The sequence below is a fragment of the Anser anser genome (assembly GCF_964211835.1).
Source record: "Anser anser genome assembly, chromosome: 1".
Lineage (NCBI taxonomy): Eukaryota > Metazoa > Chordata > Aves > Anseriformes > Anatidae > Anser > Anser anser.
In genome coordinates, this window is record NC_139720.1 from 194,042,459 (window position 1) to 194,068,191 (window position 25,733).

The window sequence follows — 25,733 nt, forward strand, 5'->3', positions numbered from 1 at the left end:
AAGAACCTTTTCCTCATATCCAGCCTGAACCTCTCCTGCAGCAGCCTGACACCATAGCCGTGGGTCCTATCGCTGGTCACTAAAGAGAAAAGATCGTCTCCACTCCCCCTTGTGAGGAAGCTGTAGACTGCGATGAGGTCTCCCCTCAGCCTCCTCTTCTCCAGGCTGAACACGATACTGTGCTTTCAAAAGGCATGGGTAGGAATCCTTTCTCGCAGCACAGTAGCTCCTTTTGTTAATGCAGAACCCAGCCTCAGGACACCCATTCAGGCGATACGTTTTTGGTCCAACCATGCCCTACCACCAATGTCACCCACTAAACCATGTCCCTAAGCACCACGTCCAACCTTTCCTTGAACACCCCCAGGGACGGTGACTCCACCACTTCCCTGGGCAACCCGTCCCAGTGCCTGACTGCTCTTTCTGAGAAGAAATGTCTCCTCATTTCCAACCTGAACCTCCCCTGGCACAACTTGAGGCCATTCCCTCTAGTCCTATCACTGGTTATCTGAGAGAAGAGGCCGACCCCCGACCCCCACAACCTCCTTTGAGGCAGTTACAGAGAGCAATGAGCTCTCCCCTGCGCCTCCTCGTCCCCAGCCTACCCAGCCCCAGCTCCCTCAGCCGCCACGCGGAGCCCCTCGGGAGCTGTAGTTCGCTCACCGCCGGACCGCCTGCCAGCTGGGCGGGGAGGCCGTGCCTCGGGACTACAACTCCCGGCATGCCCGGCGTGTGGCGCCGGGAGGCCGTGAGATGGCGGCAGGTTTGTAACAACACGGAGGGGCAGCGCCGCTGGGGCCGCGGCTCGGGGCCGTCGCCGTGCGGGTGCCTCCCGGGGGGCCGCAGCGGCCCCTGTGAGGGCGACGGGGGGCAGCTGGGCGTGTGGGGAGGTTCAACAAGGGTTCAACAAGAGTTTCCGTGATCTGATCTCCCGAGAATGAGGAAACTTTAAAAAGTTGTTTCCTGACCGGCAGGACTGTTGAAGCCTTGGGCTCCTGTGGTCGTGTCCTTTGTTCTGTAGCCTTTCCTCTGTGCTCCCTGCGACACAGCGACAGGACGCCGACACACACACCGTGCGTGTAGGTGGAGAGTTAATCGCCCTGGGACCCGCTGGAGGTAAGCAGAGCCGAGTGATAACGATAAAAGACGATAGGAAGGGGAGGGAGAAGCTAACAGGCAGCAAGGGTGCAGAATTTCCATGAGAATGATGCTAAGTATGCATTGAAATACAGTAATACGATTGTATTTATGTGGGCATATTTACAACATTGCTTTCACATGAAGATCCTGTAATGGACGTCCCTCTCTCACCTCATCAAATCCTTTTTCACCTCTGTTGCAGACACATTTAAAAAATTCAGAACCCATCTCTGTACTACTGAACAGAATATTATACGCAGCTCTATAATATTTGAGGTGTTATTTATTTGAGTGCAGTTACTGTTAGGATTAAATGTTGGATTGTGCTGACTTCTTGCACAGGAAGCTCATTAGCAATTGTCCGAATTGCTTCTGTTGCCTAGGGAAAAGTAGACGGTGACTGATTTTTATAAATACTTTGGTTATAAGAGAGTAACTTTCTGTTACTGTAGATTTCTTATTTTGTTTATCTGCTCAATTTTTAGGTGCTAAAAATAAGTAACCATCCACGCCAGCTGCCTATGGCTTTGAAAATTTTGCTGTCCTAACACTCCAAGATATAATAGTGTTATGTTAACGCTACATCAGCAAGTAGATCTGAATACCATTTACAAGATGCCAGCTGTTGAAGATCTGAGTAGTGAACGAAACTTCCTTGCACATTGCATGTTTGATAGCTCTCGTGCTGGAGTCTTCTTGGATCCTACTTTTACTGGTTTGAAAATCAACACAGACAATTTATTATCTGGACATGAAAACATCACGGCTTTCCCTGCTGAAGTGTTGCATCTTTCAGAGAGCCGTTCTGTAAGTGATGACTCCTTGTGTGAAGAACGGATGCTGGAGTCTGACAGCTCTTGTACACTTCAGCAGGATACCGCTGAAACATCTTTTCCAGCAGCAGCATATAATGTGGAAAGCTCTAAAACAGACTTTGTCCATGGTGAAGTGGATGGTCGGAATAAATCCGATTACTGTGATCCTCTCTTACAGAAGCTTGAACAGGTAATAAAAAAAAAAGTTCCAGAATTCTTTGACATACATAAATTAAGATTTATTTTGTTCCTATATGTGATTTTTCATACCTGAAAGTATGCAGAATCTTTTCCATGTATAGAACACAGTGGGCTTAAAGAGCAAGCCCTAGGTCAGTTATGCATGCATAAAAGTTGGTGTCCTCATAACATGCAGTTTAACTGGTTTTCACTGGCACAGGTTCCAGTTCAAAACGAATTGTATTTAGTGCCAGCATATTTGACTCAAAATCTTTTTATTTTTTATTTTTTTTTAACCTGGAAAGATGCACACAGTTTTACAATATTCCATTAATTCTTCTCTTAAAGCTGTGGCAATGGGGTGCTGGTTGTTACAGTGGGAGTGCTTCACTGCAGATATTCACAACACAGTGAAGTTGTATGTTCTTGTAGCTATAGCAACATCTTCCGTTAGTTCTCATTGTATGTGTGCACACTTGTACCTGGTTCTGTTTAGCTGAAGAGAGAAGTTGGTGTTGAATACATACATGTCCAAGACAATAGGACAAAAAGGCATGGAATTACAACCCTGTGATGTCATTTTTTTTTTTAATCTTTTTTCCATAGCAAGCCTGCCAGCTGACTCTGTGATTGGCAATACAGTTGCTTATAGCTCTCCTCAGTTAGCAGATATAAATTATGTTAGCTGAAGGTGTTAAGGCACACTTTAATAGGTCTTGCTGTTAGGGATTAAGAACTCAGCTCCTTGTCCACCCTTCTAGAAGTTGCCTCAGTGCAAATCCTTATGTCTGTTTGTGCAAGTGGAAGTGTGGGAGGAAAAAGTGAATCTCTAGAGTATAATTCCACTACTAAGCATGTAAAAGGTATTTCATCTCTGTTATATATGTTAGGAAAATATTCATTCACTTTTTTCGTTACATCAGCAGTGTCCAACAGTGGCTAAAATAACAGATACTATCTGGTTTAATGGTATCTTAAAGGAATTGTTAAGTCTCCTGTCTTGGAAAGTTATTGCCGATCCAATATAAATTAACAATTATTATTCTAAAAATAGATATAACTTACATGTAATATTTATTTCCAAGATCTCAGATAGAGTGAAGATTACTGATACATACATATAAAAAATACTGATATATAAACATTTCTAAAGCACTATTGATTTTGAGGTATTTCACATTTTAATAAAACCACCACGTGCGAGTTATGTTAAAAGAGCAGAATTTGAGTGTTTTTCTCATACTATAGAAATGAGTGTTCTGATTCTTTTTTTGCAGATTGGTCAATTAAAGATGAGTGGATCTGTTAACTGTGCACACTGGAAATAGTATGTGCAATTGATAGGTAGAACTGAAAATTGCGTTCATCAAAGCACTTTGTATTCTTAATTCCCTTCATGTTGCACTTAGCTAATGGAACATCATTAAAACAAGAAATACCTCTTGTCTTGATGACTCTAATGCATTCTAAGTATATTTGTCTTAGGTAAAATAACGTAAATAAATGTCCTAGGTAAAATAACGTAAATAAATGTCCTCCAGTACATTTTTTTGTTTGTTTGAAAAGCTGAAGGAATTGCAACAACAGAAGCAGGAACAGCTAAAGAAACAACAGATGGAGCAACTTCAAAGGCTGATGGAAGAACAGCAGAAGTTACTTAGCATGGTGTCTGACCAGACAGCAATTCTTGGTAAGTTGAGAAATAAAGCATAAGACATACTTCAGTAAACTGAAGAATTTGATCTCATTTCTTCATTAAAATCTGAAAGTGTATTCAGTGTTCTTCATCTTAAAACTACTTGATTAGTCAAAGACTAATGCTGCATCGTTTGAGTGGCTGATAAATGAGTGCTACTGTAGAAGGACTTTTATAAAATCCTTTTATAAATTGCCAAGAGTAATTGTAACTTAATCAATGATGGGAGCCTTATTTTGAAGAATATATTACAAAAGACAGTGTAAAATAGTTTCTTTCCTTTTTGATTAGCTGTTTCCCAATATACTTTTGTTTGCTTTAAGCTGTCACTGTATCCAAATGAAGTAATACCTCCTTGTGTGTGCTCATGCAGAACAAATTTGCTCAAGTGATGAACTGAACTAGACTGGGGAGCTGATTTGTACTGAAAAACAAACATTTGTAAACTGGATCAGTTTTCCAGTCCAATTTGCTGTGTGCAAAGGGAGAGCACAGTGCTGGGCTGGAAAAAGCTGGCAGAGTTGAGGTAGGGGGATCTTCTTTTGCTGGTAGTATCAGTCCTACATGATTTAATGGTTATCTTTCTTTTACTCTCTGAGAAAGTTGATCTAGGGTTTAGTCTTAGAACAAAAACTAGATTGCCTAATGAGTTATTTCTAATTGGGAATGTAAAGGTGGAGGCTGGTTCTTGCCCTTTAGTGCCATTTCTTTTCTCCTGCAGAACAGTGGTGTGTTTTTCTTTTAATTTCAAACTCTACTCTGATGGCTGAAAGTCAAAAGCCAAGACCTAGGCATTCAGTGGGCTTGACAGCTTTTCACAGGTTGTGATCATCTGGATATCGGAATCACAATGAAGGCAGAGTTTATGCCTTGAATGTTGTTGTTCTCCACATACACAAAACAGTGATTTTTTACAAGTTAAATAACTAAGAATGTATCTCATTGTTGAGAGTTGCACTGATTGAACCCATGTTTTCGCGTGGCACATAGAAAACAATCTATACAGGGATACAGAATGTCTCCAGTCCAGCTCTGCCGTGAGGGTTAATAACTGAACTGGAATTAGGAATCAAGATGGGTTGGCAAAGAGATGCCACCGCATGACTAAGAATTACCTGTACGTAAAAGAAATGCACTAGAGTTCTTCACCTTTTCTGTTTCTAGTTTTACCACTGACAGCAGCATGACAACTAAGCTGCTATGACCGGAACAGAGTTTTGGTTTTAATCTAGCTGTTTAATAAGGTTATTGTAAACCTGTAGAGATTTCAGAGAAAAGGTATGAGATTGCATTTCATCATATTTCAAAGCTTTTAATCCAAAGTCTTGGTCTAAGAGGCTGCAAAAGGATGAACTGATCTTAATTTTTACATTTGTACGTAGGAAACAGAATCTTGATAAGAGACCTTTTCAGTAGAGCAGACATCCAAAATTGTTCAGTTATTTTACCTTTAAGTGATAAATTAGCAAAGATAATGAACAATCAGAATGGGCTGTTAAGGTGTGTGGAAAAAATTTATACATAATTGGATGTTCCTTTAAAAAGAGAGCTCAAAATCAAATAAGAATTAAACTGGGGAAATTTTAGGACTTTTTTTGTGTGGGAATCCAGAATACGTGACCATGAAGCTCCCTTCTGGTTTTAATCTGATCTGAGTGCTGCTTAAAAGTATGAGCTGAAAACTGATTTGTTTGCTTTGGGGAGAAAAAAAAAAACAAGCTATATTCTGTCAATTTCATAGGAAAAAACTTGTGGTGTCCAGAAAAAAAGATGGAAAAAATAACGGAGGCTGAAGATCCACACGATGATCCTTTATGTGTGGAAGGTGCAGATCTCTCTGAAAAGTCCAGCAGAGGAAAACAGTTGTGGGTCACTAATACAGAGGAAAGGTAATTCAGAACATTATTTTTTACAGTTCTAAATACATAACACAAGTTTGATTGAATTCTGAGTCCTGATTAAGAGTCTCATATTCTCAATTTGTATAGCTTTCTCAACCAAGGATTCCATTTGCTAGATATGGTGGAGACCAGTGGTAAGAGGCTCTGGCTTGAAGTTGCTTATGCTGTGAAAGATGTGACGTTGTGTATTGGCTGAAGAAGTGTGTGAAACATGGAGTGATGACAGTTCAGAGGCACATCTTAGTATAGGCTTAGCATATTAGCAGTTATAATTACTGTTCCCAATTTGATTTATTACAATTTCCTATCCATTATTAGATGGCAAAAAAGTAATGTGAAGGAGGAGTGTAAGGCCACGACTTTTTAGTTTATTACCAGGAGTTTTTTAAGTATCTGGGTATTGCTAAGAAGTAATAATTGTGCTTTTGGGAGAAGCCTTCTTGTGCATGGTAGAAGCTTTGTTTATGGCATGGATGGACTAAAAGTAGTGGCTGGCACTGTTTTGAAGCTCTGCCTTGTCTGTCTGGTCATTACAAGACAAGAAATCTTGTACCAGGCTGTGGTGGGTTGACCCCAGCCAGCAGCTAGGCACCCAGCCAGCTGCTTGGTCATTACTCCCCAGAGCAGAATTGGGTTGGGGGATCAGAAGAGCACAAATGTGTGAAAAGTTGTGGGTTGAGATCAAGACAGTTTACTAAGTGAAGGAAAGAGGGGAAGAAACCCAAGTGTTAAACAGGCAATCGCTCTCCATCTCCAGCAAGCAGACTGATGCCCAGTTGGCCTCTGAACAACAGCTGTTTTTAGAAAACCAAGCCCAAAGTTTTCACTGCTGAGCATGACGTTACCTGGCATGGAATATCTGCTGGGTCACTTTGGGTCAGCTCTTCTGGCTGCGTCCCCCTCAACCTCCTATTTGCTGGGGGAGGAAGGCAGGCTGTGTGAGAAACCAAATAAAGTTCTGATGCTGTGCAAGCACTGTTCAGCAATAGCAAAAACATTGGTGCGTTACCAACACTGTTTTAGTCACAAATCCAAAACAGCACCACGTGAACAGCTGTGAAGAAAGCTTACTCCGTCCCAGCCATACCCGGTGCAAGGTGATACTGCAGAAACGAGCAGTGTGACTAAAATCCAAGTGAAAATTTGTTGTTTTGGGCAGAAGAATGGGTCACTGAGAAAAGCTGTGAAAGGCAAAACAGCAAAGCCTGCATAAAGGCGCTTTTAGATGGATATTAATTATAGCAGGGATTTGATAATCACTTCTCAAAAGATAAGCAGCTAGTGGTATCGTGCATTTCTCAGATTAACTTTGCCACTTAATGACTAAAGTACTTCGTAATTTGTCATTTTTTATGTAATTGCGCCCTAGGCCTTCGAATAGTAGGGATGCTAAACACAGTTAAATTATGTAGACACGTAAGACTTGACTTTTTAAATTACCCTAGACCTATTAAAGCTGCAATTCAAGAGAAGAAACAGACATTTGAAGAATTTCTGGAAGAACAGATTCAGATAGAGGAGCAGCGTCTGAAGCAAAGCCAGAAGTTACAGGTTTTTAAATTTCTTTTTTAACTTTTAACAGTTTTTTTTTTATATATATATAGTGATGAGTGCTTTAAAAACATACAAGGGAGATTCTAGCATCAAAAGCTAACACTGACTGCAATATTCATGTTTTACGATTTTACTTTAAAAATAAAAAAAAAAAAATAAGCTCTGACTACTGCATTTGTTTAAGATGTTTTTAGAAACCCGGTAGAAATATGCTATGTAAGTTCCTACTGATATGTGGGGTTTATTTGAAAAAAAAATCTTAAAACTGTGTAAAGGACTTTTTAACATTCTCTGCATGTTAATTTTCCATATCCACTTTCAGGAGACAAACGGATCAGCCATTCAAAAGCCAGTGATCAAACGCCCCTTCCTGAAAAGAGGAGAAGGCTTAACAAGGTTCACTAATGCCAAATCTAAGATAACAACGCTTGGAGAAAGCATATTGAAACCTCAACAAAGGGTTTCAGACGACAGAAACGTTAGAGTGGACAGATCACAAATACAAAAGAAAAGTCTGCCTCCTAGCCAAGAGCTGGTTTCTGAGAGCCGTCTTATGCCACGTAAAAAAAATAACCAGCCTGATAAAGCAAAATGTTGTCCTATTCAGAAGACCCTTGTACTCAGGAATCACAATGGAAAAAATACCGTGCCATTAGAAACAAGAATGCAACCAGAAAAAAATCTTGATGGACAGATGATAGATTGTTTCCCATCAGAAATTAACCACAAAATAGAAAATAAAGAGAATGTAGTGGAATTTGCTAAGTCTAACACTGGCAAAATCAGAAACAAATTACCTGGCATGGAAAAGCCTCAGTTGTCTTGTGAGCTGGCCAGTGCCTTTTCTAATCCTAAATGTCCTGTAGGTCACCCTGTAAAAGATCCAGAACTGTCTTTTGAAGTTTCGTTTCAGAATAAGTTGGAAAACTGGGAAAAAGAAAAGGAAAAAGAGAATCTAGAATTAGATGAATTTTTGTTTCTAGAGCAAGCTGCAGATGAAATATCTTTTTCAAGTAATTCCTCATTTGTGCAAAGGATCTTAGATCAAGATCAGCAAACCTCAGAAGGACGTAGAATGTCTTCCACCCCTATCAAGGCAAAACAGCAACAAGTGAAGGAGCTTGCAGTTAAACTTATAAATGCGAAAAATAAAAAGGCAGACTGTATCACACAGGGAAATAAAAGTGATAAAGCAGTTACACATACAGTCTCAAATTCAGGAACAGCTTCTAGACTGAAGGATCCAGTGAATAAAACAGACAGTGTAATATTTTCAGGTTCTTCCTTGACAGCAGTTCCTGCTTTAAAAAGTACTCAATGGACTGTAAGTGTAGATAAAGACGAGGAAAATGGTGATACGACTACAGATTCTGAGCAAGACTTTGAGACAACCTTAAAAAATGAAAATGAAGATGTTAAGGAATCCTTTCAGAGCAATAGAGAAAGTGATCCAGGATTTTTTGATTACGGAAGTTCTACAGATACCAGCAAAGAAAGCAAACGTGGAGGTGACTTGTCAGACGAAGATTGCAGCACACTGTCAAAGCAAAAGATCAGAAAAGCTTCAGACCACCAGAGAAGCATGTCTTGTATAAATAGGAGTAAGATTGAGTTTGATGATGAAAGGACATGGAGTGATCTTGATGAATATTATTTTCACAATGATTTACCTGAAAAATATACTAAAACGTCCTTACAGACAGACTTTTTCAGTAAGAATGATACAACTGTCCCAGATAAAGCAATAAAGAGAAAAGTTGCCTCGAAGAAGGGAGATGAACTGTCCAAACAGTCTGCAGCGGACAGTGATTCGAAAGGGCCTCCGGCATCAAACCTGATGATGAAACTGTTTCCCTCACTGAAACCGAAGCAGAAGGCAGGCTGTCACTCAGAGCATGAAATCAAATCAAATGTGGAACAGGAGTCAGGAGGTGAGAGAACAGCAACTGGTAGGAAATGCTGAAGGAAATGTGTTTTACAAGTCTTTCTTTCCAAGGCTCAAGCTGCAACTTGACTTTACACTGAAAAGTCTAAGTACAGACTTCTGCTTCAGGGAATGGCATTTTTTCTCTCTTCTGGTTGCGTGTCTGGTGCAAGCTAGCCGTTTTGCAGATTGAGTCTGTGGAAGGGATGCCTCTAAGAGCTCCTTTACAAGGTGTTGTATTTATGCAAGATCATTAAAAATGCAGTTGTTTAGTGACAACATGATGGTATAGCCTAGCATGCCTTCTCTGTTAGATGATGGTAGGTGGTAGGTTCATTGCAGGAGAGCTTGAACCCATTTAGTGTTTTGTTTCTGGTTTTTTTTTTTTTTTTTTTGGGAAATTCGTATGAAAGCTACTACATCTACTTACTGCTTTGCGGAGAACTGATTTTGCTGTGTTTTTGAAAGAAATCTGCTCGATGTTTGCAGGAGGTAATGGCTGGCAGCATTTAAGAGTGAATGAGGCAACTAACTGCACTGCAGTGTCAGTGCTTAGGCTCTTCTCTTGGATACTCAGAAGCAGACTGTTAAAGCCCAATGAGTGTTAAGCTGCGAATGATCAAAAAAATGGGATAGCAAAGAAGCCCACAGATATGATTATGGGCCTCCTACAATATATTTCAGGGCAGTGTGAGCAGATTGTGTTGTGAGTACAACTTGGAAAATTTAGAGCCGTGAGTTTTTCCTGTTTGACGCTTTGCCCTCAACATACCTTTATATAATTTCTCTAGCTTGACATGAAGCCCTTCACATTCCAATTCCTAATACATACTTAGTTCTACAAAGACGATAGATACACTTGGTGTGTCAGGTAGTTACAGAGACATAGAAAGGTTTGGCTTGTATTTGAGGATCCTTAGGGATCATCCAGTTCCACCCCCCTGCCATGGGCAGGGACACCTCCCACCAGACCAGGTTGCCCAAAGCCCCATCCAGCCTGGCCTTGAGCACCTCCAGGGATGGGGCATCCACAGCTTCTCTGGGCAGCCTGTGCCAGGGCCTCACCACCCTTGAGTATATAGCGCAGGGTGCTTTAAAATGTCACTTCTATGTTATTTCAGTATTAGCAGTAGTATTGCAAGAAAATTCTATCTATGAAATCGTATATATATATTTTAAATGGCCTGTGGTAATTGTTTACTTCAGTCAAAGGCTGCTTAAGCAACTTGCACCTGATTGTTCTTTGGTAGGAAACACTGTTCCATCCCAGATACTGAGAGAGAAACTCATGGAATTGGAAATGGAAATTGAGAGGTTCAGAGCTGAAAACACAACTCTAACTAAACTTCGGGAAGAAAGAGAGCATGCACTGGCAAGTATCAGGTAATTTTTAATTGAAAATTAGGAAAGTTTTAATTGAAAACAGTTTGGGGTGTTTGCTAACATAGTATGTTCCTGTTGTCCTGTTTGTACCTAGATAGTGTTACAGTGATAGATAAATAATTGGTGTGTTTCAGTAACTGCAGAGGTAGGTCAAGAGACTGGTTGTTGCACTAGGGATGTATTAAACTGTCATTATTACTCACAAACAAAATACCAATCTCGGAATAATATTAAGAACTCCTACTGGATTAATATGATATCCTTGAAGGCTACACCTGGGGAGAATTTCCTCATGTCTAATCGAGCAATGTTCTGAGCAGTAACACAGTCCTAAACTGGTCTTGCAAAACAGATTTCATGCTAACATGATCAGTGCTCTTCCTATGGATTGAATATATGTGTACAAACGGAGTTTGACTTCATTTCAGCCCCCTGGTGACTTCCAGGTGGCAAACAGCAAAATAATCCTCTGACTTAAAGGAAGCGCGCCAATTCCTACCAAAGTCACGTTTTTTTTTTTTTGGAAACAGCATCGTGTTGTTGGCTAACGTGAGGGACCTGGTATTGGCTGATTCTTTTTCACACTGCTTTTGGGGGAATGGTGTTCTGCTGCTTTGAGGAATGTTGGCAGATCTTGGTGAAGCTTTGCTAAAATCAGGATAACTTTTGTGACTAGAAGATAGAAATAGTTGGACTTCAAACACTATCTGTGTGAAAACTCTTACTGCTTAATACTGTTTATAGTTAAACCTTCCTGGGTGTAGCAGATGCTGGGTTTGAATCAATGACTGCAAAATTCAGTCTTAATTTTCTCACTCCAGACTTGAAGGAGTCGGGCAAAAACCAACAGCTTTGTTTTATAATTACAGGAAAGAAATTGCAGACTTTCAACAGCAGAAAGCCCAAGAACTGGCTGAAATAGAAGAATATAGAAAAAAAGAAATGAAAAAACTGCAAAAGGAACGTAAAGTTTTTGAAAAATATACCACAGAAGCTAGAGCAATTCCAGATAAAAAAGAACGTGATGAAATTCAGGTATAAAAATGATAGTTATTATTCTTGTCCACACAGGAAAACTTAAATTCATTTGAAGGGAGTTGAGAACTAAATTCTAACTTAAATTGAAAGGTTGCAAGTCATTTCAAGATAGGAACCGTTAGTAGACACAGCCTAATTGAGAAAGCAGTTACAGTCTTCACAACATTGTTTGATGGTTTCAAGGCAAAAAAAAAAAAAAAAAAAGACATGAGCAAATCATTTGTCACATTTCCGTAATAAAAACTGCACTTGACTACAGTAGAATGATCTTCATCTTTGATACAAAATTACTGTAGGTAATATAACACTGCAAGTTTTTATTATGGTAATGGATAAAAATGCAAACTAGAACCATACTTGAATTTTATTCTGTTTATAACTGTTCCAGGGTAAAAATAGTTATCTTCTACAATTTTCAAAGTAGCATTTTGTGATTACTTACTTGTAGTTCATTAAAGGTCAGAGACGTATGAAACAATACGTTTCTTCACTGTCAGGATTTATGGTATGTTAGGCGTACAGACAAGTTGTATGAAACTTCACATGTGGGTATGTCACTTCCTGACATTACTTGAACGGGTCGAAGTAACATTTGCTAAACTGGCCAGGCAGATTCATGTGTATTTTGTGTGTTTGTGTCCTCCCTATTTTCTGCTGCCAAGATTTTTGAAGGGTCCTCTGCATGGTAGCCTTAAAGATAGCAAATTTCTGCCTCAAGTGTGTGCTGGCCAATCTATGAAGTGTAAAGGATGCTCAGAGGGGAATGAGAGACATCCTCTGAATAAGTTGAGCTTATGGAGTTGATATCTAAAGTTGATCCTATCCTTTTCATGGAATAAAACTAAAAATCCCTACCTTTCACCCTCTGCCATTACACAGATCTTGCCTGTTTTATGCTGATAAGTACAAATACTTTTGTACATTTTTCCTTTTGCTTGTAAGTTCCTTCCTAGAACATGAAAATCTTTTGATATATTAAAAAACGAAGCTTCTTTCATTTATAAATGTGCGTTTTTCTAAGGCTTTAAAACAGCAGATTGCAGAGTTACAGGAAGATGTGAAACGAAAAGAAGCAAAATGGTCAACCACCCATCGACGCCTGAAAGATCAAATAGAAGCTTTAGTAAATGAGAACATGGAGCTAAAAGAGGAAGTCAAAATTATGGAGAGGTTTCGTCTTGAAGCCTGGAAAAAAGTAGAAGCCGCTGGAAGCAAGAAGAAAATGGAAAATTCTGGGGTGACTCTAAAAAGAGCAGAACCTGCAGTAAGTTTTTAATCTCAGTGTTTTAAGTTGGTCTGTGTGAAAACTCTTGTGTTGTGTATCATAAAGTTGGAATCCAGTAGCCACAACCTAGATATTAACTTTTAATTTACTAATCTCGGTGGTCTGCTAGTGGTGCCAGACACAGAATTTCGTTAAGGTATTGTTCTCTCCAAATGCGAATGTTCACAGACCCATGGAATGGTTGAGTTGGAAGAGACCCTTGGGGGTCATCTGCTTTAATGTCACTGCTCAAGCAGGGACACCCAGGGCAGACTGCCTAGGACCACGTCCACGCGGCTTCTGATGATCTCCAAGGAGGCATCACTGTGTGCACTACCTGTTCTGTTGAGAAACTTGTCATCTTTGAAATTCAAAATGGTGCAATTACAAGAGGAAAAGTACGTAGATGGGATATAACCTGAGAACCTTTGTATCTCAAGGACCAGCCAGGCAAATCAGGCAGTTCACCATTGTCTACAGTAGTTACATTTAGTTTTGAAACTGTTATTTATGATTGCTTGTACCAAATTAACATTCTGTAGCTGGTGGTAGTGAGGCAGCAGGCAGAGTTCCAAAACAGCTTGGGCTACATCAAGCAAACCCTTCTGCTGACTAAATCTCAAAAAATGTAGTTTGTGAAGAAAGCTTGCAGTAAGTTTCATGACAAATGGTGTATAAATCTTATTGCAAGCGAACAGTTATTGCATAAAAGCCACATAATCCACAAATAACTCTTCCTTCCTTCCAGAGTCTACCAAATAGAGGCCTGAAAAGCCAAACTGGATCTCCACTTCTTCCAGCACAGAAGAGTGGCAAGATAAGTGGCAAAAATTATTCACAGGCAAAAGGTACAAATGCTTGTCTAATCAGCAAATTTTTTAAAAGAGTTAACAGAAAATAGATGTAGAGGGAGCAGTGCTGCTGTTCCTTGGTTTCCTTCTTTTCACAGTTAGCTGACAACAGCATTTGTTCCTATATCCCTTCCTAATGAATATTCAAACATAGCAACTAACTGGAGGGTTGTAGGTTTTGTTTCTTTTTTGACACCTCTAAAGGCAAACAACCGTGATGTTGTCTATTAGAGGAGTACAATCCAGAATTGAAGCCCGTGCTGTTTTTATTTTGATAATCCTTCTGGAATGCTAGGAAAGACGTAGAAAAAGTCTGCCAAAGACTGTTCTTGTTGAAAGATTGTCAGTCCTGCTTTATTCATTGTAAGGTATGGCTAGTAAGAATGTTACCTAGATCCCTAGGTGGAAAAGAATCTCCTCTATAGATCTAAAAATGAAATAGGCGACAGAGTGCAAGCATTATGGCCGTTGCAATGATTTTTCAGTCCAGCATGTTGCTGAAGCAAATGACATGCCCCAGAGAGCTGACATGCTGATTTTTTATAAATGTACTGCTTTCAGTTTTTACAGCACTGAAGAAATGTAGTGTCCTGTACAACTTGATCTCATATATAATTATGACTTTAACACTTAAACTGCACTTATTTTACTGGCCCAATTAACTTCCTTACTTTTATCTGAGTAGGAAAGCTTTCTAGAACGCCTGCCTCAGCACCTGCTAAGGACAGAAGCAACTCTGAGACAACAGCACTAGAAGATTCTTCTAGGACTTTTATGGTAGTAAGTCTTGTATCTTGATTTTTAAGGGAAAAAAACACAAAACAAATTAAAAAAAAACATGAAGTTATCTGTATTTAAGTAAGTGAGTATTTGGAGGGTGACCTGGAAAGCCATTGACTCAATTTTTTTTTTTTATATACTTTTTCTTGGTAACAAAATTGCAGTTGAAGGCTATGTAGTAGTCAATGCTTCACCTCTCTCTAGCTGTTGCAGCATTCTTTGGCTGAGGGAACGAAACAAAATAATCTACCCCCTAGAATTTTGCAGAATGTTTACCCTTTGGGGGGGGGGGGAGGGGAACTGACTATGTTCTATGTAGAGAAACCATCCAAGAATCTTAAGAATTCTTAATTGCTGTAGGCAGTGTTTAGGCTTTATAGAACTTCATCAGCTGCTTCACGCCTCTGTACGGATGACTTCAGTCTGTTGAGCACCACCCTACAGCAATGAATTCCATTTCAGCTTGGACAAAAACTGACCACAGACAAATTACTGCTAGCCCGAGTACATCATATATTAGATGTTGCATAAAATCTAGATTGGGTTTATGACTTCCCAGACCTGCCTTCCTACCCTCATGCTTCCTATTTCCTAAAATACTTGTCAGCCTAGGGAAAACAGTTGTATGATGACAAAGTTTATCGGGAGTATATGCTTATATTACTGTTGTGATTTCAGGACACCTCTCCTAATGAAGCTCTTGTGCCAGCACCATCTGGACCTGCGCACACAGACAGTGAAGAGATACAGAGAGAAATTGCTTATCCTGATGGAAAGGTAAAATGAGAGCGTGGCACTTGAAATTCTGTGAGACGCTTGCTGTGAAAGATGAATGGGTACCTGAATGTGATGGCTAAATACTGATCTCTGTAATCCATTTGTTAGGTTGAAAAGGTTTTGAAAAATGGCTGTCACCTCATATTTTTTCCCAATGGGACATGGAAAAAAGTGGGGTCTGATGGAAAGACCGTAACAATAACCTTTTTTAATGGGGATGTGAAGCAGATTATGCCTGATCAAACAGTGGTATGTATCCTGCACCTTCTCCCCTATACTTACATGTGTGTGTACACACACGATTCCTGACTGGGTATGTTAATTTGAACTGTTTCCTGCAGATTTATTATTATGCTGATGCTAAGACTACTCATACTACATACTGCGATGGCTTGGAGGTCTTGCAGTTTTCAAACGGACAAATAGGTAAAGAAATCATCCAATCCAACCAACCCTCAAAACTACTACATATGTATGCAAAACACTCCTGTATTTACATAATAAGGATATTGTCTCAAAATACATTTCAGAGAAACATTATCCTGATGGCAAGAAAGAAATCACTTTCCCCGATCAAACTATCAAAAACTTATTTACGGATGGGCAAGAAGAAAGCATCTTTCCAGATGGCACTATCGTTCGTGTTCAGCGGTAAGCTTTGTTTTCAGGTACCCTAGACTGTTGACAGGAAAGCAGTAGTTAAGAGCTCACTGCCATAGGCAGTATATAGCGATGTCTTTGTAAAAGCTTACATTTGGATATACTGTGCGGGGAAGGCTTGGTTACTGTTTGCATTTTTCTTGTATCATAGAGGGGATGGAGAACTGAATGCCTGTGTCTGTTTTCTAATAGGAAAAAAAAAAAGTTACTTAAGTAACTTCTGACTTGTGTACAATTCTAGAGAACGGTTAAGGATGTAGCTGTTCCTCAAACAGGTCTGACATCCAAACTGACTACACTCAAAACATTATTTTAAACTTTTCCTGGACCTTTGCAGCAGTAGATTTAGAGGAGACAATGTGTAGTAGAATGTGTAGTAGATGCTCTTGAGTATAAAGCATCAGAAAAAAACTGTTTTTTGGAGAAACATGTTTTGAGTACCAACCAACCGGGACAGTATTTAACAAAAGAGGCCTTTCAAAAATACTGTCTTTAATTTCTTCATTTAGGCTTATGTATTTAGTGCTTGTTCCAAGAATAAATTTAAGCCTACTTATAGTCCTTATGATTTTTACAAAAAATAAAATCACATACTTGTTTTTAATGCAGAGATGGGAGCAAAACTATCGAGTTCAATAATGGCCAGAGAGAGCTACACACATCACAGTTTAAGAGACGGGAGTATCCAGATGGTACCGTTAAGACTGTGTATACGAATGGACACCAGGAAACCAAGTACATCTCTGGGAGAGTAAGAGTAAAGGACAAGGATGGTAATATCCTCATGGACACCAAGGTGTAGTTCATGTTGATCCTGTGACACATCAGCAAGAACAATGTACATTCCTGTAAACAAAACGAACCACCTTTTAAACTTGTGTATATATATTGTTTATAGTTTTCCTGAAATAAATTTATTTTTCAGTTGGTATTACTACATCAGAGCTTTTAAAATTGTTTTGCCTGTTTCTATTTCAGAAGCTGTTTATTGATTCAGTGTTTTATCATGTGTAGTGTAAAGAGCATCCTTTAATTCCCTGTTGGCGAGTGAAAATTCATCAAACAGGTGTAGATGATCTTATTTTAGAAGTCCAAGAGAAAAGCCATTCCATCTAAGGTAAAAGTTGCTTGTGTTAAGAGTAAATCAAGGGCATTTTTCAGTCAGGCTGAAGCTTATTCTTTTTTTTTTTTCATCTGAGTTGGGAAGCAAACCCCAAACTATATTTTGTAAACCTGTTGTCTTTAAGGCTAGAAAAGGCAACTGCGAGATAGGTTAATTCTCCATGCTACTCAAAGCGAAGGGGGAAAAACATCAGAAACCACTGAAGGTCGTCTTCTCATCCCATTCTTTCACCTCATTCAGTTGCAGATTTGTAAGCTGGCTCATCTTGAAAAATTCCCCAGCATGTACAACCAAAGTGTTACTGCTGTTGTGTCTGCTGCAAGCCTCTTCTGCAGTAAATGCTGACAAGGTAGACGTGATAATCTTTGTTGGTCCCTTCCACTTGCTTTTTGCAGTGTGGAAGATACCTCCTGCCCCTACACCCTCACTGCCCCTTTTCCTTGGGGAAAGCAAGCAAGCTCTGTAGTTACTGTGCTCTATTTTACTGAAGGGGTAGATTAACTTGCGCTGGGATGTACATTACTCAGCTACAAGTTGGGTGGTGGCCTGTAGGGGCTGGTCCTGTCAGTTCTGGCAGTCCTAAATGGCAGTTCTTAATGTAATTCAGGCCCAACTCTCTGTCACGATGGTTGTATATAATTTTTAATAGATGTCAGAACAACATTACATTTGAAAGATGACTGCATTGTAACACCTCGGTATAGTATTTAGAACAGCATGTAGCACGTTTCAGTACCAGAATACATACTAAACCCATGAACTAATCCTTCCAGTGCTAGTAAAAACTGGCAACTTGCAACACTTAGCACACAGACTGGCTGTAAACTCCACAGTTAAGTTTTGTACGCGTTTTCGTGTCAAACAAAGAAATGCACAAGGGGGTGGGGTGGTCAGGAGGTCAGGAGGTCTGAACATCAGGAAATGGCTATGCAGGTGACAGCACTATGTGCTTCAGGGACACAAGCCCATCTGATGCAACAGCCTGAACTGGACAATCCTGCCTTCCCTGTAACTCTGTTCATCGTGTTAACTTGGCAAAAAAATGAACAAAATGTAAACTTGAGCAAACCCAGTTCCAGCTATTACCGCAAAGAAACAAGGATGGAGCTCAAGCAGCACTTGCTGGGATAGAAAACACACCTCTTCCGATCTTTACAGAGGGCAGAATGGAGAAAGACTGGTTTTGGTCATAGATAGTCTGGTCACACTGAAGTAGCCATTTTCAACACCACCCAAGCAGGGACTCAGCTGGAGCTTTCTTCTGAAAATATTTCTACCAAAAACGGAAACTTGCACTGAATGCAGGGTGACAAAGTTAAAGATGCCCAGCCTTCTCCAGTGTAAGGCCTATGGCCAAAGTAAGAAAACACAGAAGGCCATGCCAAAAATCAGGGAGGACTAAGTAAACAAGATCGAAGCAGGAGTCTCACACTGTCACTACCTGATTTCTAGAAAATACAGAGAACCTATCTAAAACCCAGCTGGTTGTAATGAGATTCAAGCCCTGTCCTGTGGTGGACATGAGCAATCCAGGTGAATTTATCTATTTAGGTATTTGTGAGGAAGCAAGTGTAACAAAGACCTCTAAGAGAATGACAGGCTGGGGTCAGCTTTGTTTAAAAAGACTATCATCTTGAGTTGTGTACGATTTCAAGACTTGTATTTTGCTACACTGATTTCCTACGTTTTCCCTCGATAATCTAGACCAAATTCTCCAAGGGGTGACTGAAGCAGCTGAACTCTGAACATAAAGCATGCACCACACTAATGTTTCTTTGAACGTCTCTTTATAGCAGGAAAGAGAAGGAAGCTTTCAGATGTATGCTGAGCAGGCTCCTGTTTATTCTAACACTTTGAGTTGAACACTACAGCACCAGGAGCAGGAAGGAGGTGCAAGGACACCCAAGCCATCCATCTCACTACTGAAAGCAAAACACAGCAACAATGCAAATATGTTTCAGAACAAAACCAGTAACATTCCCCACCTCCCTGCTGTTCATTCCTGATTCCAGACCGGTACCAGAAAACCGTCACCAAATATGCCTGAAATATGAACAAGAGTTCCATCACAGTAATAAAACTATCATCCTCCCTTCAAGTCTTCTAACAAGACACTGGAACAAGTGTACTCAACATTATTTCTTCATCTATTTCTTTACTACTACCCATTCATTCCAGCTACTCTTATGAAAGAATTATCACAAAACGCCACTTAAGGCTGTATGGGAATAGATAGACAGTGAAGCTATCTATTTACATCTCCATCAAGAGTCAAAATTGTAAGGAAAATCCATAAACGCAGATTAGGAGAGTGCCTATTAAATGGGAGGGAAAAGAACTACATAACATCAAGTCGGTTAAGGAATTTGAAAAACCAAAACCCAAACCAGTCTTCAGTATTCTCTGTAGACACCACATGGTGTAAAGCTTTTCATTTCAAGTATTCTGTGTTCAGAGGGATGGACATCCAGAAGTTACAGAGCTCGGTATGAGAACCACTGGCACAGGACATTGAGAACAAATGCTGAAAATGAAGAAAGTGATTTATTACTATGATTGTTTGGATAGAGTACACTGCCACTCATCTACAAGTTACCTTCTTCAATGACTAGCAGCAAATGCTCCTCCTGTTATTACTGCCTTAACACTCCTAAGTTTCAGTACCTGTTGGTTCTTAAAACTGTGTGTGCTTCAGTAATGCGTAACTAACTAAATTCCATTTTTAAACAACTTTTATTTAATTAGGAGAGTGGAAGTGTGGACAGAAGCATTTTTTTTTTTAAATCTAATTCTGCTTGTGGTCAATCAGTTAGCAATTGAGACCCTGGCTTAAAACTTTTGAAACAATGCCCCTTCCTGATGGTATGAATTTGTAGTTCGTATTCAGTGTACTCACATGTCACTCATCCAAATCTGCAAGTCCCATCTCTATCAGTTTCATATGAACTAGTTTTTGGTCATCTTCATATAAGAAAACGGTGACCTCTGGTGAAGAAGCCTGAAAATCAAAGTTAATAGTTTTCAGAAGCATGACAATCTGTTTAAATCTCACAGACCAACCAATAGTAGAAATGACTTTGCTGGCTATACTTCACTGCCAAATGGAACTGTGAATACAGAAAGAGTATTTCTGTAAAGGAAACTAAAGAAACATTTTTTTCCCCAAACCAGGAATGCTCAGCAATTTTTCTGATTGCAGACGTAAGTAAAGAGTCACGTGATTTTCTCACTTCAGCAGCAGTTCCTTCATGGTAAATGGTTCAAGATTTTAAATTATGAGGGTCCACAGTAGAACAAGCACTCAAATTATACTAAGATTACCAGAAAGAATTTTAGGCTGAGCAAGAATGAAGAAAAAACTGCTGTTTCTCACAAGTATGGAAGCAGAGAGCTGTTTTCCTTCAGTGCAGTCCATCATAGCCCATAGTGCTTCCACGCTCCACTCTGGACAATAAGGAATTCTTTTTGCATTTGTATCACTTAACGGAGGTTTAAATCCAGCCAGCAGAGCTCGCACTGCCTGAATGGGATACTGCAGCAGGTGATGAGGTATGTGGCGCAACCTGCAACAAAAATGAAGTGTTTGCCTGCAAGAGTCTACCTGTCAAGCAAAACTGTCACTAAGGACAGAAAGAGAGCTTAACGATTCATGGGATAGTTTTAAGGTGTGGAAACGGGGTCAGGGGCCCTGCTCTACAATAGCCTGCTGGTGTCACACTGAACAATTCACCACGCAGGGCTGGGCTCTCCAAAGGACTCTGGCATCCTAACTCTCAGGAAGCAGGCCGGTATCATACACCAGGCACGCTGGCTCCCCATTACAGCGCCCATGGAGGAGTCTCAGGTGCCCAACACAGACTGGAGTAAGGAACCAAAGAGCAAAACTTCTAAGAAAATCAGGGGACACAATGCAGCCTCTAAAGCTGGTGCTATCTGGACAACGACAGGCCGTTGTGGTCCAAACTGCTTCACTCAAATATCCTAGTCCGACTATGTGATGTAGTACCTTGGTTTTGTTATTATCATCTCCCCATTCACCTCACTCTTTCCATCCCAGAAATAAAGGAATAAGGAAGCTGAGCAGGAAGTGCAACCCTGAAGTGTATCTCCTAAGACCCTAGAAGCCCAGGAAGCAGGAAATCTGTTCAAATCCCCATTTTGCCTCACATTAAGTCAATCTGTAGCTGCTCCAGTGAGCTCAAGAGCAAGTCAGTGTGACTTTAATTTATATAAAGTGCAAGTTCTTCAAGAGAAATAATTCAGAGAAGCTTAGGGGACCAGGAAAACCTAGTGTCTGTGACATCCATGCGTGTGCACTGGTGCTTGAGGAGTAGTTCCTAGCAGCTCAGCACCAGGCAGAACAGGGATCCGAACTTCCAGCTTCCCCATAAGCAGCGTGGGGTGTGCTTTGTTCAGTCACTTCCTTATCTTATTTCCCAGCTGTCTTCTACACAGGCTGAGCTGCAAAGAATCAGAGGATTTATCTGCACACAAACCAGGGACTGAGCCCTCCAAGTACGTTTCTTGGGTGCAAAAGCAGATTATGAACCCAAGCCTACCTCGCAGGTTGTGAAGTTAAGTAACCCAATGATGGAGAAACCTGGCATTATAGTAACGGGCTTCTTGTAACTGCCCCGGAGACAGAAGCAGGTGCACACCCTAGTGCTCTGCTGGCAAATTACGTAACCAGCCAACTAACTTTTCTCTCCAACTGAAATCTAATGCTGAACTATTACTTATCGTGTATCTATAGCTACATATGTGTCGGTAACACATTTGTGAAAATACACACACTTGTAAATACTTCTGATGTAAGTGTATATACACACACATGCACACACATCCACATTTTACATGCATTTTTTTCTGATTATTTACTTGCTTGTTGGAACAACTAAAAAATTGCCATAGTCAACGAATTGAATCAGGATCTTAACAGGGTTGAATTCTTCAACAGAGAGGAGCTTCGCTCTATACCACAAGCCATCTTTGTATTCTACAAGGCAAGGCATTTCTGCAAAAACAAAAACCCCGAAATACACTCAGTGCCATACAAACTAATAGAATGTCATCAATTTTGCTTTGTGACTGCAATTTTATTCCTTCTCTAATTCATAATATTCTCTCTGAACTTTAATTCACCATCACTAAGATGTAATTTTAGTCAAGTTAAAAGCAGCCAAACTGCTTAATGTTGGGGATTTCCACTTTGACGCTCCTGTACACTTCAGTTAGAGAACAGATCAGCTTTTAAGAGAACAGAGTCTGTCTGGAACATACAAGGCAGATACTGCATAAAACCAGAATTTTACCAGTTGCTAGAATCAAGAACTAGCACTAACTAATTTCTTCACAAAGTTCTAGATGAATGCACTTTATTATTTTAGGCCCTGTAACTGTGGACAGGAGAACTGAAGTATGTCTTTTGCCTAAACTGAGAAATTCAGAATTAAAGTGAAGTGACACTCTCTAGGGTTCAAATCATTTTCAGCTCTAGATTTTCGGTACAGATCTTAATGTCTTTTGAATAAGACTTCCACAGCCATAGCTTCAGGGAAGAATTTTATTATTGCCACATGCAATCTTAATGCTATTCATCAACTTCAACGCAACAGAAATTTGAGTTATTTTCATCATCCCACTGAAAAACAGTAACACAGAAGTCCCAATTTCATGCAAAGAAGAACACGATTGTAGTGTGTCATATGATCACCACGCACATTTGTTTCTTACTCTCTCGAAGACTTATTTAAATATCCGTAAGAAACAGAATTATTTTGATTCTTTGTAAAGAATTTCAGGCTTCTGTTTATCCACATGGAACAACAGGGGGAAGATAAGCAAACTAATACTAACATACCTGTTCTGAAGTTTGTCAGAAGAGGAAGAGAATCCACATTTTTATTGTACCATTTCAGGGCTTCGTTGAGGCTGTCCAAGTTGCAGCTAGCATCTCCCTCTGTGGCAGATGGCTTGGTAACGTTCTCAGAAGGATTAAGACAAATATATACCTATCCAAAGAAAAGGCTCCCATATTACATTTTTGTAGGCTTTGTATAACCTTCAAATTCCACCAGTAATCAAGGATTATTAGAATACTACTTATTCCCATCCTAGAATGGTTTCAGCACTTACCTCTCTCCCCTTTCTTCTTTCCTCAACTTACAAATAACTTCGTAGTTACGCATTTTCCCCCCCAAAGTAGAAGAGAGTAACCATTTATTAACACCACATTTCAATATTAAAAAGTAAGAAGGAAAGGAACGCACATCCTAGAGAACATACCCATGTAAGATTTCACAGCTGTTCCTCATTAGAATTCCTCCCTCTACTACTTGGGGTAAGTGATCTCACTTTATAATGACAAACCAGATTAATTTCAAAATTAGTGAAAGAAATTCTGAAACTGCATTTTATTTGCTATACAAAGACATTCCATTCACCTTGATTTCTAACTGGGTCAGCATTATAATGCTGTAGGTTCAAAAAAATTAAACTTTAACCAATACACATAGAAGTCATTCAGATTTTAGATCACTTAAAATGCCTTGCTTTTTAAACAGGGACATCGCATAACATTGATATTCTACAGATAATCCTAGTAATTAATGAGTAGGCTATTAGTATTTGTGAATTCAGCATTATGATTCACCAGCCAGGAAGAAAATTTATTTTCATTTTCTTATTTGTACATGGATATGTAATCAAGCCACAACTCCATCATGCAGCTGATACTTAAATATATGAGCCCAGAGCAGGGTCTGGTGTCTGTGATTATATACCACGATCAAAAGCACGAGTTCAAATAATTTGCAAAAAATGAACCGAATACATGTAGGTTATCTGCTTCCCCTCTTACAGGAGAAAGACATGAAGAGAATCTAAGGAAAGCCCTCTTCTAATGTATCCTAACACTTTCATCCTGTATTTAGTCAAAACAATTGTCTAGATAGAATATCCATTTTCTGGGGAAGATGTGTGTAAGTAAATTAGTGTAGTGAACTTGTAACCAAACCATAATACTGAACTTAAAGCAACTGCTTCTGTTCTTTAAAACCTGTTATTTACAGATTTACCCAAACAATTCAAGCAACTCAACCCACTCAGAAAACAATTTTTTTTTAACACAATCATCTTCTCACTGCTTTGTTTTCCTGTTTCATCCAGTATTCAAAGCCCACACAGGAATCTTTTTTCGATCAATCAGTATTACATTTGCCCTTTTGCCTGGGAGACTGCACAGGGCAGCTATGTGGGTATGCACAAAAATCAATGATCAGTCATTGACCGGAGACAGCCAAACGACAGTAACAGCCAGAAAACGTTCACATTATTAAACAACATCCCAGTAATTTAATTTTTGGGAATAAAGAATAGAAATCCTTAGTGTTCTGCTAAGTTAAAATTCAATGACCCACTTCCTTATTATACAAGATGAATTAAGTACCATACTACAAACCCTGCAATTCCTGTTTTTTTTTTTTTTTTTTTTTTTTTTTTTTTTTTTTTTTTAGGGCAACAGGCAGTATTTATTTCACTGTCCACCTGCCCCCTCCGGGAGTATTTCAAGTGAGTTCATATTCAGATAGCTGCATTACTTGACCACCTATACCAATACATAAGTAGCATTTTGCAACCTATTTTTCTATTATCTAAACTTGTTAGCTGTGATCATCAGCATGACAGGACCGCAGCGTTTTTTGTCCGCAATATATGAGATGTTTTCAAAACTCACCTCCTTAGGGGACACAAAATGGGTAACTCTGACAGGGAAGATATCTCCTGGAACAGGCAGTGGTGGCAATGTGTATGAAGGCAAAACGTGAATGTTTCCTTCGAGCAGCTCCTAGACCAAGACAGACTTTAGTTAAACATCGTATTTTGTAATAAAATGCAAACTGGCTTTTTTGTCATTTCTGGTCAAAGTAATTATCTAGTAGCAGCGTGTCCTTGATAAACATATATAAAAATAAATTTAAAAAAAATCATTAACACCATCAGGCAACATGACTACATCTGGCTCTTAAGATTCAGCTTACACTTCAGTTTGTTCCCAACTGAGCACTCCACATGGGCAGCCTGCTCTGGGTGTCCCTGCTTGAGCGGGGGTTGGACCAGGTGCCTCCAGAGGGCCCTTCCAAGCTCAAGCATCCTGTGACTGTGATCTCTTTGAAAGAACGAACTGCATTCACTCTTACTTGTAACATTAACTGTCTTATTTTTGGCTGCAGCTAGATCTATCATACTTTGGTATAGGGAGACCAACTTAAACTACTGATACTATGTACGCGTTCTACCACGACAACTTTGTGAGTCATTGGCTTCAAGAAGTTGTCCCCCATCCTTTTAAAGAATATACCACAAAGGTAAAAAACTAAAAATGGCTTACAGACTTTATTATATCCAGAAACGCATAGCAGAAAATATGTATTTTTTAAAATACAGAATTTATACATCACATAATACTGTATACTTACGGCAACTCAAGTGCTTTTTCAGCATGAAGAATGTAATCTAAAGTAATTAAAGGGTAGGCTGCAGTGCAGCCAATTCTACCACAAAACTTTGTTTATGAACAGCCTACAAGAACCCACCCCGTAGTGAGAGACACCTGAAGACACTTTCAGGATGATGAAGACTGAAGTGA

The 25,733-nt window shown here is 39.6% G+C and overlaps 2 protein-coding genes across 10 annotated transcripts in view; one reads left to right on the plus strand and one right to left on the minus strand.

The window, feature by feature from the left end:
* The first annotated feature begins 630 nt into the window (after positions 1 to 630).
* CPAP (centrosome assembly and centriole elongation protein) lies at positions 631 to 16,902 on the plus strand. 3 transcript variants are annotated; one of them, XM_083804973.1, is made up of 17 exons: positions 631 to 763; positions 975 to 1,116; positions 1,626 to 2,145; positions 3,702 to 3,825; positions 5,573 to 5,720; positions 7,178 to 7,283; positions 7,609 to 9,217; positions 10,461 to 10,593; positions 11,463 to 11,628; positions 12,653 to 12,895; positions 13,644 to 13,743; positions 14,432 to 14,526; positions 15,205 to 15,303; positions 15,412 to 15,552; positions 15,645 to 15,729; positions 15,834 to 15,954; positions 16,573 to 16,902. In XM_083804973.1, the coding sequence occupies exons 3-17, from the start codon at positions 1,711 to 1,713 to the stop codon at positions 16,763 to 16,765; spliced, it is 3,798 nt and encodes a 1,265-aa protein (XP_083661099.1). In that variant the 5' UTR covers positions 631 to 763; positions 975 to 1,116; positions 1,626 to 1,710; the 3' UTR covers positions 16,766 to 16,902. The 3 variants fall into 3 exon arrangements, with proteins under 3 accessions (XP_083661099.1, XP_083661100.1, XP_083661098.1); XM_083804974.1 differs by lacking the exon at positions 631 to 763 and having other exon boundaries at positions 859 to 1,116; positions 14,432 to 14,523; XM_083804972.1 differs by lacking the exon at positions 631 to 763 and having other exon boundaries at positions 860 to 1,116.
* An 804-nt stretch (positions 16,903 to 17,706) lies between these two features.
* RNF17 (ring finger protein 17) overlaps positions 17,707 to 25,733 on the minus strand; it is a 49,705-nt gene continuing 41,678 nt past the window's right edge. For all 7 annotated transcript variants that reach the window (XM_083804916.1, XM_083804915.1, XM_083804912.1 and 4 more), the window contains 6 exons: positions 24,822 to 24,932; positions 22,947 to 23,097; positions 21,965 to 22,100; positions 20,460 to 20,649; positions 19,983 to 20,084; positions 17,707 to 19,610 (listed from right to left, as the gene is read on the minus strand). In XM_083804916.1, the coding sequence (XP_083661042.1) occupies positions 19,986 to 20,084; positions 20,460 to 20,649; positions 21,965 to 22,100; positions 22,947 to 23,097; positions 24,822 to 24,932 (687 nt within the window). In that variant the 3' untranslated portion in view covers positions 17,707 to 19,610; positions 19,983 to 19,985. The remainder of the gene's footprint in view (positions 19,611 to 19,982; positions 20,085 to 20,459; positions 20,650 to 21,964; positions 22,101 to 22,946; positions 23,098 to 24,821; positions 24,933 to 25,733) is intronic.

Coding starts and splice junctions, on each gene's coding strand:
- CPAP (XM_083804973.1), top strand. CDS start 1,711: ATGTTAACGCTACATCAGCAAGTAGATCTGAATACCATTTACAAGATG. Junction 12,896..13,643: donor TAAAAAGAGCAGAACCTGCA/GTAAGTTTTTAA, acceptor CCTTCCTTCCAG/AGTCTACCAAATAGAGGCCT. Junction 15,304..15,411: donor TTGCTTATCCTGATGGAAAG/GTAAAATGAGAG, acceptor TCCATTTGTTAG/GTTGAAAAGGTTTTGAAAAA.